Source organism: Panthera pardus, unplaced genomic scaffold (assembly GCF_024362965.1).
Source record: "Panthera pardus isolate Hobbes unplaced genomic scaffold, ASM2436296v1 HiC_scaffold_8, whole genome shotgun sequence".
Classification (NCBI taxonomy): Eukaryota; Metazoa; Chordata; class Mammalia; order Carnivora; family Felidae; genus Panthera; species Panthera pardus.
This window is the reverse complement of record NW_026527013.1, coordinates 115,408,198-115,427,968: the sequence shown is the minus strand read 5'-3', so window position 1 is coordinate 115,427,968 and position 19,771 is coordinate 115,408,198. Positions and strand designations below refer to the sequence as shown.

The following is a 19,771-nucleotide window of genomic DNA, read 5'->3' as shown; positions in this document are numbered from 1 at the left end:
TGACCCAGTAGATGATACAAGGGTGTTTTAATATTATAACTTACCATAAATATATTTTCTACATATTCTTTTTTAAATGTCAAATATTTAATTTTTATAGTGAGAAATGTGTTACAGTTCTCATTAAATCTTGCATGCTGGAAAGAGATATATTTATTTTCAAAACATATTTAGGCATTTAAAAGGCATAAGATTTACCTGTTAAATAAATTTGGTCATTGTTTTAGAACACAGAGCTTTCAATGACTAAAAAGATGAGGTCATTTTTCTAAGACATATTTCATTCTGTTTCCCAAACTGGTAAGCTTTATTCAGAAACAAGAAAGCATAACTTTCTTTCTACTTTAGTCTACCTAATCTTGTCTGGATATATTAGAAAACAGGCAAAAAGGCCTTTAATCTGTTATACCCAAATTCTAATCTCTACCTCTCATTCCCTGATACTTTTTAAAAGTATCCCTGATAAATTTTTTAAAACAAGGGAGGCATTTAGGGCATAAATCTGCTGAGCGTCAGCATTTGTAACCACCATTCTGAGTATCAATTTCAACTGTGTTGTAACATGGGTATAAAAGTACTGGCTTAAAATGTATTGAAGTTATTTTAGTGCCAAGGTCACCCTCTGGAAGTCTCTCTCTTTTTAACTAAATCTCTACTATTCATTTGTTCAAATGTTAGATAAATTGGATGGTGATCTAACACGTAACAGGCAAGAGCAGGGAGATCAGGCATACAAAAATAAATAAAATACTTTTCTCTACTAAGACAGTCTTATCTCTACAAGCTCACTATCTTGTGGAGCAAGAAAAAGACCACAACTCTGCATGCCTTATACAATGAGTGATTAAAACAGCTGCAGGGGAATGGATGGTGGGTATTAGCAAAGACATTATACAGGAAATTTTATTTGAGCCTTAAACTGAAAATTAATGGCTAGACATGGGATTCTTGAGCAGAGACACTCAATAATAACTATTTCTTTCCAGAAAACATTCAGTTTGCTAATTAGCTGAACTCCAATCAACAGTCTTTTTATTGAACTTAAACATACAAACACAAATAGTACCACCTGTAAAGAACCTATGAAGCATACAAAACATTACCAATAACTAATGTTTATTCCTCAGTTCCAAAACCAACTTTTAAAAATGACCTTTTATTCTTGATTCATGTTTGTTTCAATTAACATAAAGTTTATATCATCTTACTATGAGAACAGAACAGACTTGAGTTCCAGCCTTAGCTCAGCCATAATTAGCCTATGACTTTAAATAAGTCATCTAATTGTTCTAGAGCCAATTTCTTTATTTGTAAAATAATGAGGTGAGAGCAGATGAATTCTAAGGTCAATAAATTTCTAGGCTTGCAAGAAATTCAAGACGAGCCTCTACCTTGGTCAAAACATCTGCATTAAAGGGAAACATAATAAACTTCAGATTTTAAACCAGAAACTTAGGGCTATCAATTTATAATAATATCTATGCTTTACTCTGTATTTCTGAAAGTCTTAAGTTCCAAGTACAGAAATGTTTCTTCGAAGTAACTATAGTGCAGACAAAATTACACCCAACAACCTACAAGGTTCTCAAATTAAAAAAAAAAAAAAAAGGAGGCAAATAGGTTTCTGAATTTTACTATTCCTCATGGTATTGATTAAATCATTTTAACATGTTATTTGAGCTACTAAGTTAAAAAATATAAATCTGATTACTTAGCAGTATAGTATCTCCTCAACAACAGTAACACCCACCAAAAGAACATCATTACTGCACAGGAGATTTAAAAAGAGGTAGAATTTAAGACTACCCCTGAAACTATGAAATATCTGCCAGAATTAGGCTACTAATCCAAAATTTAATGGGATGAATACAAACTAGAATCTAGATAGTAGAACATCATTGCCAACTGCTACACCAAACAGAATAAACCCTTGCCAAAATGATAAAATCTGATTAATTCACAACTCCACTTTTTGTGGTATTTATGGCCAGGGCTAGGTTAAAGATCACTCTTATTTAATACTCTCTCAAAAGCAAAAGATAACAATAATTATATTATCATTTTCTCCATCATAAGAGACTCTTAAATTTTCACATGAGAAGAAACTATTTACACTTACTATGTAAATATATATACACATACATATCACTCTGATCATCACAAATGTTTACATGGCAAAGATGAGCACAAATAATTGTTTTTGAATCATTCTATAATTCATATTTTTCACTAATTTATACAGGCTTCAATATTAAAGAATTAGAAGAATTTAACTACATTTATATTTTGTTTCAACCACACAGCTTTACCTCTATTAACAAAAATATTAAAAATCTGTGACTTGCCTGATCAAACTGGGTAACTTCTTGGCCAGAAGGAATCTGTAGTCCCCAAAGTCTATACTTTTTGGCAACACTAGAAAACTGCAGATCCAAAGGAATCTCAACTATATCAGATCGATTTAGAATTTCAGTATTTCCATAGTCAATGTATCTCACCAGACACTGAGAAAAAATTAGACAAATACTAACACAAGGGAACTTAGATTAAACATCTCCAAAGAAACCACCAATTTGCTGCTTTCTGTTAATTACCTGTAAGTCAAGACAGCCTTTCACCTCAAATTGACAAAATGTATTCAGAAACAAGAGCTCAAACAATACCCCCAAAGTAAAGAAAATCCATCCATAGTTCATGAGATTCCAGTGATTTCCGTTTGGTTGTAAGTTAACTAGTTATACTAGTATCAACCAGTACTATCAAACTAGTTATACTAGTATCAAACAGTACTACTATCAGACAGTACCCCTGATTTCAGTTTAGGTCTTAATCCCAGGGTTGTGAGATTGAGCCCCGCATCAGGCTCCATGCTGAGAGTGGAACCTGCTTAAGATATTCTCTCTCTCCCTTTCTCTCTATCTCTTCCTCCCTCTCTCCTCCTCTGCCCCTCTCCCCCACTCATGCTCTCTCTCTTTCTCTAAAATTAAAAAATAATAATAATAAATAAAAAGGTAAAGAAACAGCTAATATTTAAATAAACAAATCTATGAAGCTTATGGCCTCCCCTATCTCAAATGTTAAAATCAATCAACACTTCTAAATCCAAGTTGGAAACAGTAACACCTGAAAAGAAAGGCAAAATTCTCAAACTTCCTTTGGTAAAATTAAATCCATCCCAGGTGTTAGACCTAGGATATGAATTAAATTCACCCTCACATCCAGCTCTATTTAGAAAGTAAAAAAGAAAATGAGTTTATCATGAGGTCAAAGCCATCTTGCCCCTTAATTTTAAAAAGTTACAGCCAAAGCAAAAGCAAACACAATATATCATCTCCAGGTGTCAAACTGTGGGGAAAACATCTAATTAGAAAGATCTATTTCACCAAGATAAACCATTACCTGTGATGGTAATAAATCATGAGATTTTTTTTTTTTAAGTTACTCTGAGCATTACTTGTTTTATCTTATCATATCCTTTTACACCAAGAAAAATATTTTATAAAACATATACATTTAAGAAAATATTTTAGGGGCGCCTGGGTGGCTCAGTCGGTTAAGCAGTCGACTTCGGCTCAGGTCATGATCTCGCGGTCCGTGAGTTCGAGCCCCGCGTCGGGCTCTGTGCTGACAGCTCAGAGCCTGGAGCCTGCTTCAGATTCTGCGTCTCCCTCTCTCTGACCCTCCCCCGTTCATGCTCTGTCTCTCTCTGTCTCAAAAATAAATAAACGTTAAAAAAAAAAAAAAGAAAATATTTTAACTCCAGTAAAGCAGATACAGGAAAAAAACAGTAAAGGAAAGCCTACAGAGATGCTTTTACACAGCCTGTAATGTGTAACTGCCATCAAACAGCCATTCAGAATCTCATCTCCACAAATCCCCTTAAAATCTCCCTCAAGTTCAGTTTAAAAAAATCAAATAGCTAAACACAAAGAAAATTCATCACATTTAACCAAAGCATGAAAAAGCAGTAAGCCAATCTTCATTAACAATCTGCAAATCAACTAAGCAAAAGATAAAGAGAACTTCTTTTGAGTAGATCAAATGTTCTTTTCCTACTCAATCTTAATAGAATGAACTTTTAAAGTTACTTAGCAAGAACCAAACTTGACGATTAAGAACTGAGACACAAAGAGCCCACTGGTCAGCAAAAATCATTCACAAATTATGTAATCTATCCTAGGACAATGTGCAGTGATTATATGACAACTTAAATTCAGAAGGATATTCCTGAATCTAACCTGGATTTTTTTTAAGCAATTCACTCCTTTGTGTTCACTAGGTAAAAAAAAAAAAAAATGTTTTAATCAATTTATAAGTTCATTTGAACCAGATCTTCAGATCTTATTACTACTATGTATAAGGAATGAAGGGCTAAATAAGCATCAAATTTTGGAACCAAAATAATTGTCACTCAGGGCAAAAAAAACCCGAAACACTTGCTCCTGCCTTTTCATCACTGATGATTTTCAGTACTTTGCATCTGTACCAACATTTATCTTCAGAAAATAATCCACCATAAATCTATAAAGAGAAAAAGAAAGTAAAATTATTTGGCACTTTAATGATTCAAAGTATGCTACATAGATCAGAATGGTTAGCATTTATTAAGCACTTACTAAATGGCAATAAGCACCTTATATATAATAACTTATTTTATTCTCACAATAACTGTAAAAGGCAGATACTTTCTGTTCACCATTATATCCCCAAACTCATAAAGCTACAATTCAAAGTCAGGCAATCTGATTTCAGAGTCCATAATTCAATTTTGCTTCTCAAAAAAAAAAAAAAAAGACATAAAAAACAAAATTCAAAAAAAAGCATACGCATCAAAGACTTAAAATCATGCTATTTTAATGTCTGAAGACATAACTGGTACAATTAATTGTTCTTAAAATATAAAGATGCCAAGTACATACCATAAATCTCAACCATGTGGGATCCATACATCCTACCAGCCAAGAAAGATTTTTATACTTTTTACTTTATATGTAAGGACTCTAGTGTTATTAAATGGATAAAATTAAATTAGATAATATTCTTAATACTGAATTTTATTTTAAATTTATATTTTAATTTAATTATGTCAAATATAAAAACAAAGGAGGGACGCCTGGGTGGCTCAGTCGGTTGAGCATCTGACTTCAGCTCAGGTCATGATCTTGCGTTCATGAGTTTGAGCCCCACGTCAGGCTCTGTGCTACCAGCTCAGAGCCTGAAGCCTGCTTCTTATTCTGTGTCTCCCTCTCTCTCTGCACCTCCCTTGCTCACTCACACTCTGTCTCTCTCACTTGCTCACTCTCAAAAATAGACATTTAAAAAAATTATAAAAAAGAACAAAGGAAAATTTACATACTTTATGTCAATTTTTCAATCTTAGCACTACTGACATTTTCAAACAGGATAATTCCTTGGCAGGAAGATGGGGCAGGGGCTCATTCCCATCCTGTGCACTGTAGGATAGTTAGCAGCATCCTCCTTAGCCTCCACCTACAATGCCAAGAAGCACCCTCTCCGGTGTGGCAACCAAAAATGTCTCGAGACACTGCCAAATTATCACCTGGGGGTGAGGGTGGGGGATACAAAATCACCCTAGGTTGATAATGACTTTCTTTTTTTCTTTTTTTTTTAGCTTATTTGAAATCAAGAGAAAGACAGCGAGAGAGCACACATGAGCGGGGGAGAGGCAGAGAGAGAGGGAGAGAAAGAATCCCAAACAGCCTCCATGCTGTCAGTGCAGAGCCCAACATGGGCTTCATTCAATGAACCATGAGATTGTGACCTGAGCAAAAACCAAGAGTGGGATGCTCAACCGACTGAGCCACACAGCCATTTTAAATCATTCATTCTAATCATACATTCTCAACAGGGTAAATACTATTCTCAAGGAAGTGAAAACTCGTTTGGAAGAGAGGGGTGTCTTCAATATTACAATTGTTTGTAGCCCTCTAAAGTTCAAACCTATCTGACAGCATAAACAGATAAATAGTGTATCTATGGTGTTAATATGTCTTGAGGTGAGGAGACTCATTAGAGAAAAAATACCTTAAAAGGGCATATGAAAGGTTGGAACACTGCCTTAAGTGAAGTGTAAAATTAATTTTAAGGGTGCCTGGGTGGCTCAGTCAGTTAAGCATCCGACTTTGGCTCAGGTCATGATTTTGCAGTTCGTGAGTTCAAGCCCTGCATTGGGCTCTCTGCTGTCAACACAAAGCCCACTTCGTGAGACAGATCCTCTGTCTCCCTCTCTCTCTGCCCCTCCCCTGCTCAGGCATGCTTACTCTCTCACTCTCTCTCAAAAATAAACATTTAAATAAAAAATATTAATTTTAAGTGTATCACTCTGAAGTAAGACAAATTCACAGATTTTGAAGCAAAGATATATACAGTATGAAATACAAAAGTCCTCAACTTCCCAAAGCAACAAAGTACAAATCAATTCAGAAACACAATGGATATCTAACAAAGCAAATATTACAAAGGATAGGTATGAAATTAGCACTTAACTCTGGTTCCCTCAGCTAACATTCAAAAACTGGAGAGCAACAGAGAGCACAAATGGCAGGGTACATTCTCCCAACCATCTTACTTCATTTTTCAGCAAGCAAAAAGGTTTAGTAGCAAAAATAGCTCCTATCCAATTTCAAACTCTGCAAAAGGTCACATTAACCTTTAGTTAAGACTTTGTAATAATATGCTAATATAATTAAAAATTCAATATTAAGTAAGTGACACAAATGGAGCATCACTGCAACCCAGTGTACATAGAGGTGGGGATACTTGTATCCAAGAATAGAGCTGGGACCCAACAAAGCTGAGGAATCTGAAGTTTTTGACTCTGTTAGTGTGAATAATCACAAAAACCAGCACAAATACAACTCTATCTTGAGGAAATTTCAACACTTTCATAACTTTCAAACACTATCATAACTACACATGCACTCCCATTGTGCCAGGTACCAATCTTCTCCTCTCACAGCTCCACTATTTATAGCCCATGACCCAGCTACAGGATGAGAGGCAGATACTCATTCACTTCGGAAAATTTACAAAGTATAATCCATTCATAAGTAACCAGAGTGGCTGAGTAATCATTTATAATAGGAAATCTATTATTGAAACTAGTTTGAGTATTTTGTAAAGCAAGTAATTTATTTTGCATTCAACAGAGGAAAAGTGGGTATATTTTAATTTATAACACTAGTAAACACAGTCCTAGGCTACAAGGATGCTTAAAAAAACCCTAGAATTTCACAAATTCTAGTTAACCATTCTAATGTTCAGCTCCAACCTACATTCCTTCCTTCTAATCTCTTCTTTTTACACAAAGAAGAGGGGTTGTAATTATTTTAAAATAAAAGTAATAGAGGCACATTATTAAAAGACAATCAAAGCACATCAAAAAAAGTAAGACTTCCTTACCAACACTCTTCAACATACACCTCCTAAAAATAATTTTACACTTACACTAATTTTACATATATACTAGGATATGTTTATTTACACAAATGTGCTCATTTTACATCCACTATTTTATACACCTAATTCCATATTAAAATATAGAGATCTTAAATAAGAGATCTTATTTACAAACAGAGCTTAGAGTTGGGTGAGGCAAACAAGGCACCCATGGCCAAAATTTAAAGAGGCACTCACTCTGAGGTGTACGTTAGAGTGCCTCCTTAAATTTTAATTTAAATATAAGTGCCTCCTTAAAATTTCCATTTACTTTACCATAGTATCAGCGTCTGAAATAACGAAGTATTCCAAAATAAGGATCTACCACAATTCATTAATTATTCCAGTATCAGATTAACATCTAAGGGGGTGGGCTCTCTGAGTTTGAATACTTAATCCATTATAAACTAGTGGGTGACTTTCATAAAGTTATCATAGCCATGCTTCAATTTTCAAAAACACATAAAATAACAGCATCTGCTTCATAGGGATGCTATGAGGACTAAATGAGCTAATACGTGTAAAGTGCTTAGAACACTGTTTCAAAAGGATAAGATTCAATAAATGCCAGCTACCATTATTATTACTACTACTACTACTACTACTAGTAGATATTTAGTTAATCTCCATTTTACCTATTACAAATAATACTGCAATTAATCATAAAACACCTTTCTTTGTGTACTTATAAAAATGTCCAAAGGGTAAATTTTTGACAGAGAAATTGATATATCCAAGAATATAAGCATTTATTATTTCAAAAACACTCATTTACAATCACCTGGAATTTTTGAAAACAAAAATTCCAGTACAACTCAATAAAGAAAGGATGACTGTTTTGATAAGTGATGCTGGCATAACTGGATAACCATATGGGAAAAAAAATAAATTTGACTCCTACTTCACATCATAACCAAAATTTTCCTGGAGGTAAACCACAGCCCCAAATGCAAAAGATAAAAGCTTGAGCGGTTGGGAGGAAACATAGAATATATTCATGACCTTGGGTTAAGTAAAGGGGTCTTAGATAGGAAACAAAAAGTATATACCAAAAAAAAAAAAAAATTATAAATTAGACTACAAATGACATAAAGAAAGTGAGTAGGGAAGACACAGATAAGGAATAGATACTAACAATACACATGTAAGACAAAGGACTCATATCCAAATTATGTAATGAATATATATAGAACTTCCTACATATCAATTAAAACAACCTTGAAAATGGGGAAAAGATGTAAAAAGGCACTTCACAAAAGAGGATATTCAAAAGGCTAATAAAACTATGAAAATAGTGGGGCGCCTGGGTGGCTCAGTTGGTTAAGCATCCGACTCTTGATTTCAGTTCAGGTCATGACCTCAGGGTCAGCTGTAAGATAGAGTCCCACATCAGGCTCTGTGCTGGGCATGGGGGCCTGCTTGAGATTCATTCTCTCTCTCCCTCTGCCACACCCCTATGTGCACTTTCTCTCTCAAAAAAAAAAAGAAAAAAAAAAACCTATGAAAAACTACAACTATGAAAATATGGTGAAGCTCTGTACTCAGGAAAATAAAATCAGAACACCACACTACACCCACCAAATGGCTAAAATTTAAAAGAATGACAATGCAAAGGATTGATGAGGACAATGAGGAACTAGAATCCTCATACTTTGCTGGTAAGAATAAAAATTGGTTCAATACTTTTGCCAAACTGTGGCCAGTACCTACCAAAGTGAAACATGCCTACCCCATGACTTAGCAATTCTACTCCTAGGTATGCAGTGAAAATAAAAAAGTTAATACATCCAACAAAAAACTGTGTAAGTATTTCATAGTAGCATTAATTCACAGTAGCCAAAAACTGCAAACAATCCAAACGGCCATCAAAGGAGAACAAACATATCAACTGTGGTGTATTTATATACAAGTACTGCATAGCTTGAAAAAGAACAACTACCAATACCAATACACACAATAATATGGAAGAATCTCAGAAATTCTGCTGAATGAAAGAAGCCAGACATACACAAAAGAGTACACACTGTATGATTTAAGAACAGATAAGTGAATTTTCAGTGACAGAAATCAGAATAATTACTTCTTGTTAGAAGGACTACTGATGAAGAATTGACTGAGAAAGGGTCTGCAGGAATTTTCCAGGAAGAGGGAACCATATCTTGATCTGAGTGATTACTATATCTTGATCTGCGTAAAAATTCTTTAAGCTGTACAGCTATGACTTGTGTGCATTACTGTATGTAAATTATACCTCAATTTTTAAAAAAAAGAAAAAAACATCATCAAAATTTTCTCCATAAAGATAACTTTTACAGATTTTTTTCCAATCAGTGTCGAAGACAAGGATTGTGTTTTGTTCACCATTGTATACTCAATGCTTACCACCATAAGAGCACACAGTCCATAGTATTTTTGAAAGAATTTATTAGGACTATAGTTTATATCACTTCTAAAAAGTTGCCTCTCTTTTTCAAATACATCAAAACTTCCAACAATTATAAAATCTAAGACCTAAGAAAGCCATCAGGAGAGAGGGAATAATTATACCCGAGAATATGGCTCACCTTCTTTGGATCAAGATTCCCAAAAACTGAATTGGCATGGGGACAAACTTCAGACAGTGAGCAACCAATCTTCATAATATCCTTATTTCTACTGATACTCTAGAAGGAAGAATAGCTATAGTGTAAAATTCAATAAATTATTTGACAGTGCTATACAACTGAGAGTTCTACTAAGCATTACTTAAAAGATTTTGGAGCATTCAAGGTGCACCTACATGGCTCAGTTGGCTAAGCGTTGGGACTCTTGATTTCGGCTCAGGGCATGATCTCTCGGTTCAGGACATCAAGCCCCACGCTAACAGCACAGATGCTGCTTGGAATTCTCACTCCCTCTCTCTCTGCCCCTCCCTCACTCATGCACTCTCTCAAAACATAATAAATAAACATTAAAAAAAGATTTTGGAGCATTAGAGATTAAATCAAATTCTTACAGTAACATTTTTTCATAATTCAAATGAGTTCTTTATTAAGAAGTGGTACTACGCTTTAGAAAATCTTTACTTTGCAGTGAGTTCAAATTACTTGGAATTCAAACTAAGAAAGCAAAAACTATTAAATCCTAAAATGTAATATAAACAATTGTGTCTGGATTTTACTATACATCTAATGGTTCAAAATGGATAGCATATTTTGGTCAAATGATGAGTCTTCTCATATATTTGTTGTTGGATAAAACAGATGTAAAAAAAAAGTTAAATGTATATAACCCTCTATACACAAATACTGCATCTAGTTAGTAAATTCATTTGTCATGGGTATGGGCTAACAATTTTGAAGTGTATACTAGGATCGAACAAATAAGTAAATATACCACAGACAATGATAGCAGGAAAGAAGTTACAAAAAAAAGAAAGAAGGCTAAAATGAACCTGCACTGTCAGATTAGAATTGGAAGATATTCATATGAACTCATAGTATGTATGTGTATATATACACATTTGTGTGCATATACATGCATATATGAAAGATACAAAAATATAGATATGTACATGTGTACGTTTTTATACACATATTTTTTCCAGCTCTGTCTGCTGACAGGGCCTAAAAGCAATGACACTCCATCAGCAAAAAGCACAACTAGTGCCCAGATCTTGATATCTAAACACCATTCTCCAATAAAAGGAACCAGGGTTCTGGAGAGTGGTGGATTCCAGGATGAAGATAGGGAAAATGATGATCCTGGAATTTTTGGTCATGCCAGAAAGTAAAGAAATGCTCAAAAAATAAATGGGGAGGGGCGCCTGGGTGGCGCAGTCGGTTAAGCGTCTGACTTCAGCCAGGTCACGATCTCGCGGTCTGTGAGTTCGAGCCCCGCGTCAGGCTCTGGGCTGATGGCTCGGAGCCTGGAGCCTGTTTCCGATTCTGTGTCTCCCTCTCTCTCTGCCCCTCCCCCGTTCATGCTCTGTCTCTCTCTGTCCCAAAAATAAATAAAAGACGTTGAAAAAAAAAAAATTTTTTTTTAAAAATAAAAATAAAAAAAATAAATGGGGATATGTTTTAAAAGGCACAACAGCCTATGTGAATAATCTCCTGATGCCCAAAGCTGCAACAATGTAAACAACAAAATAAGTAGTGATAGTGCTGTATTATAGCCCATGGAATAAATAACCATGAGTCCATATTAACCTAAATAATTGAGTAAATGATTGGAGAAGATACAGCGCTTCCTCACAGAAGAATTCCAATTAATACATGCAGAAAGCATACGAAAAATTAAAAAAATCATCATTAGACAATGACTACAGTAATAAATAATAAAATTTGTGGGTGAAAAGTTGAAGAGAAATACAACTAGACAATCTTAATATATCTCCCTCTAAAACATTTATTTATTTATTTATTTTCAGGGGGGGAGAGAGAGAGAGGGGGAGGGAGGGAGGGAGAGGGAGGAGGGCACAAGTGGGGGAGGGGCAGAGCGGGGGGGTGGGGAGAGAGAATCTCAAGCAGGCTCCACACTGTCAGTGCAGAGCCCAATACAGTGCTCAAACTCATAAACCATAAGATCATGATCTGAGCCAAAGCTGGACGCTTAACTGACTGAGCCACCCAGGCACCCCTAAAACACTTATTAATTACAAAAGGAAAACAGTAACTTTAAAGTGAAGAAACCCAGCAGATAGCACCTTAACCAAGTGGATAAAGGTTAACATTATCAATAATGATTTATCAATATCATGAATCCCCAAGATAATGCACTAGAAAGAACAAAGTATCATTTCTGTAGTATTACAGCCAATCTATTTATGAAAAACCATCAAACAAATCTAAGAGATGTTGTATAAAATAAGTGACCAGTACTCATCAAAACTTTAAACTGAGAAATAGTCTATAAGTGACCAGTACTCATCAAAAATGTCAAAATCAGTAAAGACAAGGATAAATAAAAGAACAAACCAAAGTTAGAAGAAACTAAAAAAACATGACAACTAAATACAATGAGGGATCCTAGACTAGAAAAAAAGATGGGAGCACCTGGGTAGCTCAGTTGGTTAGGCATCCGATTCTTGATTTTGGCTCAGGTCATGATCTCACAAGGTTCGTGAGATCCAGCCCTGAGTGAAGCTCCTTGCTCACAGTGCAGAGCCTGCTTGGGATTCTCTCTCTTCCTCTCTCTCTCTGCCCCTCTCCCACTCACGCATGCATGCGCTCACACTCTCTCAAAATAAATAAAACATTTTTTTAATTTAAAATGGAATTAAAAAAAAAAGACAATGAAAAAACTGTTGAAAGTTGAATACAGGCTGCAGCTAATTATCTGGCTTTGTTTAACTGTATTATGGTTATGTAAAATGTTAGCAGTACTGGAAGCTACATGAAGGGTATAAAGAAAGACTCTGTACTAATTTTATGACCTTCCCATAAATCTAAAGTTATTTCAAAATAAATAATTAAATGTACATATATGTTCTTAATATAGCAACAAAATATTTTGTAGCTATATGACTAAAATAAGGAAATATCTTTCTTTCAAAAAAAGGTGAAGGCCACTTAGGATTCCTTCAGCTGCTACTCATTCCACTTGGCCTACCAAAAATTCTCATATAAGTGGCCTATATGGCAGAAATCCATGGAGTCAGAAAAACAGAGAGTATAGGTGAGAAGAACTTCATCTTGATCAGCCTCCACATATTTGTGAATATTTATTCTTTATTTATATCCCATTCCAACTCCAGTCAAATTTTATAATTTGCTTCTTGAAATAATCATTCAATTCATATGAATGCCATTAGTAGCTTTAACTCTTAATCTTTTCATACATTTATGACATGTTTCATAACTTCTTAAAATGTTTAAATTTCTACAAGGCCTCCACTTCATGGTTGATATCAGAGGTTGGCAAATTTTGGCCTCCACCACTTGCTTTGGTAAATAAAGTTTTAATGGATCACAGCCACATCTATGTACTGTCTTCATAAGCCTTTGCACTACAACAGCAGAGCTGACAGAGTTGAATAGTTACTATAGACTATATGGCCCACTATCCTTAAAAATATTTACAATCTAATCTTTTACAGGAATAGTTTGCTGACTCCTGGTTTAAATAATAACTCCAAATTCGGGTGCCTGGTTGGCTCAATCGGTTAAGCATCCGACTTCGACTCAGGTCATGATCTCACAGTTCGTGGGTTCAAGCTCCACATCAGGCTCTCCATTGTCAGCGTGGAGCCTGCTTCGGATCCTCTGTCTCCCTCTCTCTCTGCCCCCCCTTGTTGGTTCTCTCTCTCAAAATAAATAAATAAATTTTAAAAATTAAAAAATAATAACTCCAAATTCAATCAACAGCTTCACAAAAAGGTCAGTTGAAATCAAAGTCTACAGCTGCACTGATCAATAGGCAATACCCTCCTGAAATGTAGCTAGTCTGATTTGAGATAGAGTATACTGTAAATCTAAAATACACATCAGATTTCAAAACTTAATATGAAAAGGAAAATAAAATACTTGTAAATATATCTGTGTTAACTGCATTTTGAAATATTTTGGATATATTGAGTATATTAAAATTTATTTCACCCTTTCTTTTTAGGTTTTCATGAGTCTGCTAAATTTTAAATTGCTTATGTGGCTCACACATTTCTACTGGACAGTGCTGGTCTAGAAAATCTTATTTAAGCTATGAGCTTAAACATATCTATCATCTAACCTGGGACATTGTTGAGTGACACAGTTGCTATTAATACAGAGACAACATGCATAAAACATTTGGGTAGAATATATTTGCATAAGCAGAAAATATTTGCATAAGCAGAAATACAAATTTACCACAAGTTTTCTATGAATACCACCCTTCCACAGTGTTTTCTATATAGATATAAGAACAGTGGTTAATCGAATTCTTCTACAACTTTTCTTCTCGTAAATTCTATTTCCTATATCGCCAATTCGCTCCACCACCACAAAAGAGTTCTCATACTGCAGTTCTTACAGAAAAATGCCATACCTTTCCCTCCCATATTATGTGTAGTTCACGAAATTAAAAACTAGTGAGTAATTGTGTAATTAGAGGAATTCACCTTTTTAAATTCTAGAACACAAGCATTTTGGTACTTTGCTTTATATTTAAACCTAAGGAAACTTATCTGACTTGAAGTCCGTAGAAAACTATAAATGTTCCACTAGTGTTTCCAACTTCATGATGAAAAAGAGATTATATGCCAAATTCAAAGTTAAAGTATTAAAAAAAATGACATTAAAAAGGTAATATCTTTCAAGAAACAATCTTATAAAAGACCCCTAGATGGGGCTATAACTTCACAAATACAAGTTTCTTAGCGCATTCAGTAATTTATGCAGCCTAGATTGTTGGTGTTAAATTGAGTGTAATTCTGAAACCACAACTATAATCTTGCCGCTTTCTTTCTTTTTTAACTCAGTGCATTATAAGCATACTACTCATAACTCAGGTAGTAAGTCCCAGCTGTAACCAGTGCGCTTCCAAAAATGGCTTGTGTTAAATGTTCAATAATTAGGCACTGAGAATGACAAGGATATCTATATTCTGGGGTTTTTGTTTTTGTTTCTGTTGAGCAGGACCTGGGTTGGTGGAGGAAAGGGATGGGGAAAGAAATCAACCAGGCTATTTACCTGGGCCCAAAATGTTACCGCATCTTCCACATGACTTCCAACCACATCTTCAACTAAAACCAAATCAAAATGCAAAGAAAATTAGAAATTAATCAAGATTATCTAGCTCTTACATCCAAAAATAATTTTTAGTGTCAGTACCTTTATTGTAATGTGTATCTTCATCCATCTGGGCAATTCCTGAAAAACTAAAACAATTCAATACCTTAAATTAAGTTCTAATAATCTGTCCATTCACAGTAAATCAAGAAAGACTAAACTATATAATGTTCAAATTCCTGCAAGTATGTTTTGTTCCTAAATAAAGTTATCAAAATTCAACCTCTATATCAAACATGACCTGAGAGATTTTCTCCAATAATTCTTGTCTTGAGTATACTGTACTCTGCCATTTCATCATATACAATCTCCATCTTTTGAAATTATCTCTTTTAGCCAAGATTTTACAAATTTACACTGAAGTAGATATCTAGACACATTCTAGTCAGTTACATAAATCAATACTTCAGAACAATATGCATATTCTTTCAAAAAAATTGATGCCCTCCCAAAAGGAGAGCAGGACTTCTACAATTCAAACAAAAAGAAACACTACAAATATATAGAGACCAAACGCTTCAGACTGGTAATCAATTTTATTTAAAAGATACAGTGATTTCTATTTTTGAAGAGATATTTCAATTAAAGACTGCAAAATCAAATCAAATTTTGCCTATTACTTCAAAACTAATTTTCATTATATAGTATTATACGTTCTAACTCCAAAATATTTCAAAATAAATGTCTACTCGTTTATAACTTTATCATTAATATACTAGAATACTGCCCTTTACATAAATGTTAGTTCTTGGAAGGAAACAGAAAACAGACTTTTTAAGAGCTTTAAAAGTTACCGAAGAACTGTGTTACACCAGAGTTTCAAACGCTCCCTCAAGTACTTACAGAAAGAGAAAAATTGTCCCAGGTTAAAAAAAAAAAAAAAAGTCAAAAATTTTAAACTTTTATTCTTCTGGTTTTTGTTATACCTTATATAGTTTTTTCACATACATTAAGCTGCATGAAAAGGTGTTCAAAATACGTATCCTACCTCCACTACTGGTCAAAAATACTTTTTTATTTAATAGAGCAAAAAGTCGTAAAACCAAGATGAAATGTTGAGAGAGACTGTATTTCTCTGTAAGCCATTGGCTTAGATTTAGTAAAACTGAAAATATCTGGAAATGCCGAGAAGCTGTATGGTTCATCATAAAATCTGATTTTAAAAGGGGTCAAAAAGACTTTCCCGCGATGATTATGAAGAAACCGGCGCTGTACCCGCTTCCAGCAAAAGTGGATTACCAGATGGCACTTCCAAATCTCCAATTCGTGGCAAAATTCGGAATAAGTGAGTCCAGGTTGCCCCTTGACACCTATTTTCTGAGGGATTTTGAAGTTTAAATGGCACAGAATTTGCGGGAAGAGAATTCCACCCCACAACAGGCCTGCAAATCCCCATCTCCACCGAGACTACGTAGGCCCAAGTTATTTGTAAACAGGTTTCGCCTCGCAGCCCTGCACTCAAAACCGGGGGTGCCCGGCACCCTCAGAAATAGGTGGGCGGCTCCAAGGCGAAGGAAGGCCGGGAAATGGGCCTTACCCCATACTTGGGAGCCCTAAACGGCAAGCAGAGGTGAAAAGACGGTCCTTGCGGCGGCTACAACCGCACCTACCAAAAAGACTACCACTGACCTCACACTTTCCACCACAGAAGCTCCAGAAAAGTGCCCCTGACCCCACATGCTGGGCCCTCAGCCCTCCACCGCCCGCCACCGCGGCTTGCCGTCAGCCCGCCGTCGCGCACGTGCAGAGAGACTTACCGCGCTTGCCTAGGTCGCTCAGGCCCCGCACTGCGCTTGCGCCCACGTTGCTGCGCCATCACCCTGGCTTTTCGGGAGCCGCTGCTTGGTTCACGTGGCCGCCAAAGCCTGGGGCCTGAGGCACGGCGTGCTGGGCGGGGTCACGCACGGGGAACGCTGCGCACAGAGGCTGCAAGTGCGGGGATTCCTGAGCTTCCGCGCTCCACGCGCGCTGGCAGGTGGGAGGTTAATTTTACAAGGCTTCAAATAATGACGGAAGAGAGTGGTTTGGATTCCACAGTCTACTAATTTGCTCATATTGATTTAAATTTTAAAACAACCGAAATAGAAGAATCCCAACATTTGTTATACAAGTTGGAAAATAAGTAAATGAAATGTGACTTTTAAATCAGTAGCTTTACAAGCACTTCCCAGCCAAACCTTGGCATCAGATCTTTCTCTTGTTGCGGCCTTTTTTCAGGACAATAAGGAACAAAAATTAGTAGAGCTTAGCTGTTATATGCACCTATTTGTGGCAAACTTTGCACAACAGTTGAAAGTTATCTCTGTTGGGCGCCTAGGTGGCTCAGTGGGTTGAGCTGGGTTGAGCCCTGGTCTCTTGATTTCGGCTCATGTCACGTGAATTTAGCATGAGCTCATTTAACATTCTCATTCTCTCTCTCTCTCTCTCTCTCTCTCTCTCTCTCTCTCTTTCTCTCTCTCTTCCTCTCTCTTCCTCTCAGAATGGAGCCCATCTCTGGGCTTGATTTCACAAACTGTGAGATCATGACCTGAGCCAAAATCAAGAATTGGAGGCTTAATCCACGGAACCACCCAAACACCCCATCCCTGTTAATTTTTAACAGCTTTACTGAGGTATGATTAATGTCCAGTAAACTGCAGTTATTAAAAGTATGCAATTTTATAGGTGAACATATGTATACAACTGTTGAAATCATCCTCACAATCAAGGTAACATTTCCTTCACCACCTTCAAAAGTATCCTCATGCCCCAGAAAAATACTTGGCTTCCCCCCCACCCCCACTCAAAGTGACAGGTTCTGCTTTCTGTCACCATACATTAGTTTGCATTTTCTGGAATTTGATGTTAATGAAATCATGCACTATGTATATTCTGTCTGGTTTCTTTCACTCAGCATAATTATTTTCAGATTCATCCATTTTGTCATGTGTATAAACAGTTTATTGCCCATTATTGCTGAGTACTATTCCATTACATGAATATAACACAATTTATCTACCTTTTAATAGATATTTAGATTGTTTCCAGTTTGGGATTGTTTCAAATAAAGCTGCTACGAACATTCATGTGCAAGTTTTTGTATGGGCATATGCCTTCATTTCTCCCAGGTTAATACCTAGGAGTAGAATGTTTGGGTCATATTATTGCATGTGTTTAAATTTTTAAGAAACTCCTAGACTATTTTCACAAAATAGTTTTACTATTTTATATTCCCACACCAGTGTTTAAGAGTTCTAGTTGCCCCGTATCCTCATCATCATCTTATACAGTCTGTGTTGTTGTTGTTATTTTTAATGTTTATTTTTGAAAGAGAGAGAGAGAGCATGGAGGAGGGGCAGAGAAAGAGTGAGACACAGAATCTGAAGCAGGCCCCAGGCTCTGAGCTGTCAGCACAGAGCCTGACTCAGGGCTCGAACTCATGAACCGTGAAATCATGACCTGAGCTGAAGTTGGACACACGACCGATTGAGCCACTCACGTGCCCCATATATAGATTTATTTTTCTTTTTCTGTATTTTTATTTTTATTTTTTTAAGTTTACTTACCTTATTTTGAGAGGGGGGGAGAAAGCAGGGGAGGGGCAGAGAGAGAGAGGGAAAGAGAGAATCCCAAGCAGGGTCCACACCATCAAGGCAGAGCCCCAGTCAGGGCTCAAACTCACAAAGGATGAGATCATGACCTGAGCCAAAATCAAGAGTAAGTTGCAAAAAAAAAAAAGAGTCAGGATGTTTAACCGACTATATATGGTCCATGTTTTTAAGTTTAGACATTTATGTACGATAGCATCTCCTTGTAGTTTTAATTTCCATTTCTCTTGACTAAAAATGTTGAGCATCTTTTCATGTTTATTTCCCAACCATACAACTTCTTAGGTAAAGTGTCTGTTCAAACTTGTTCCCATTTTTTAACTGAATTCTTTCCTTATTGAGTTTTGCAGTTTGTTACATACTGTGGATATAACTCCTTCAAATTTGCAAATATTTTCTCGCATTTTGTGGCTTATTTTTTCATTCTCTAAAAAGAGTATTTCAAACAGCACAAGTTCTTGATTTTGATGAAGTCCAATTTATAAGTTTTGTCTTTTATGGATCATGCTCTTGTGTTGTATCTAAGAAATCAGTGGCTAACCCAGTTCACAAAAGCTTCCTATATTTTCTACTAGAAAGTTTACATGTTTAGGCTTTGTTTAGATCTATAATTCTTTTTGAGTTCATTTTTGTATAAGATGCAAAGCATGAATCAAAGTTTATACTTTTGCATTTGGATGTCCAGTTTTTCCACCACCATTTGTTGAAAATGCTATTATTTTTCCATTGAAGTGCCTTAACATCACTGTCAACAATCAACTGACCAGGGGTCCCTGGCTGGCTCAGTCAGTTGTCTGACTTTGGTTTTGGCTCAGGTCAAAATTTCACGGTTTATGGTTTTAAGCCCCGAATTGGGCTCTGGGCTAATGGCGTGGAGCCTGTTTGGGATTCTCTCTCGTGCGCGTTCTCTCCCCCTCCTCCCCCCGCCCTGCTCACTCTCTATCTCAAAAATAAATAAACATTTTAAAAAAATCAATT

General features: G+C 35.9%; 1 protein-coding gene across 2 annotated transcripts in view; it reads right to left on the bottom strand.

The window, feature by feature from the left end:
* The window catches only part of STK31 (serine/threonine kinase 31), a 75,912-nt gene extending 58,957 nt beyond the window's left edge, over positions 1 to 16,955 (bottom strand). Inside the window, exons 1-6 of one of the 2 annotated variants that reach the window (XM_019443610.2) lie at positions 16,836 to 16,955; positions 15,249 to 15,295; positions 15,108 to 15,160; positions 10,023 to 10,121; positions 4,447 to 4,521; positions 2,346 to 2,504 (exon numbers count right to left, since the gene is read on the bottom strand). In XM_019443610.2, coding sequence (XP_019299155.2) covers positions 2,346 to 2,504; positions 4,447 to 4,521; positions 10,023 to 10,121; positions 15,108 to 15,160; positions 15,249 to 15,295; positions 16,836 to 16,885 — 483 coding nt within the window. In that variant the 5' untranslated portion in view covers positions 16,886 to 16,955. The remainder of the gene's footprint in view (positions 1 to 2,345; positions 2,505 to 4,446; positions 4,522 to 10,022; positions 10,122 to 15,107; positions 15,161 to 15,248; positions 15,296 to 16,835) is intronic. The other variant, XM_019443611.2, reaches the window with a different exon arrangement.
* Positions 16,956 to 19,771: the final 2,816 nt, after the last annotated feature.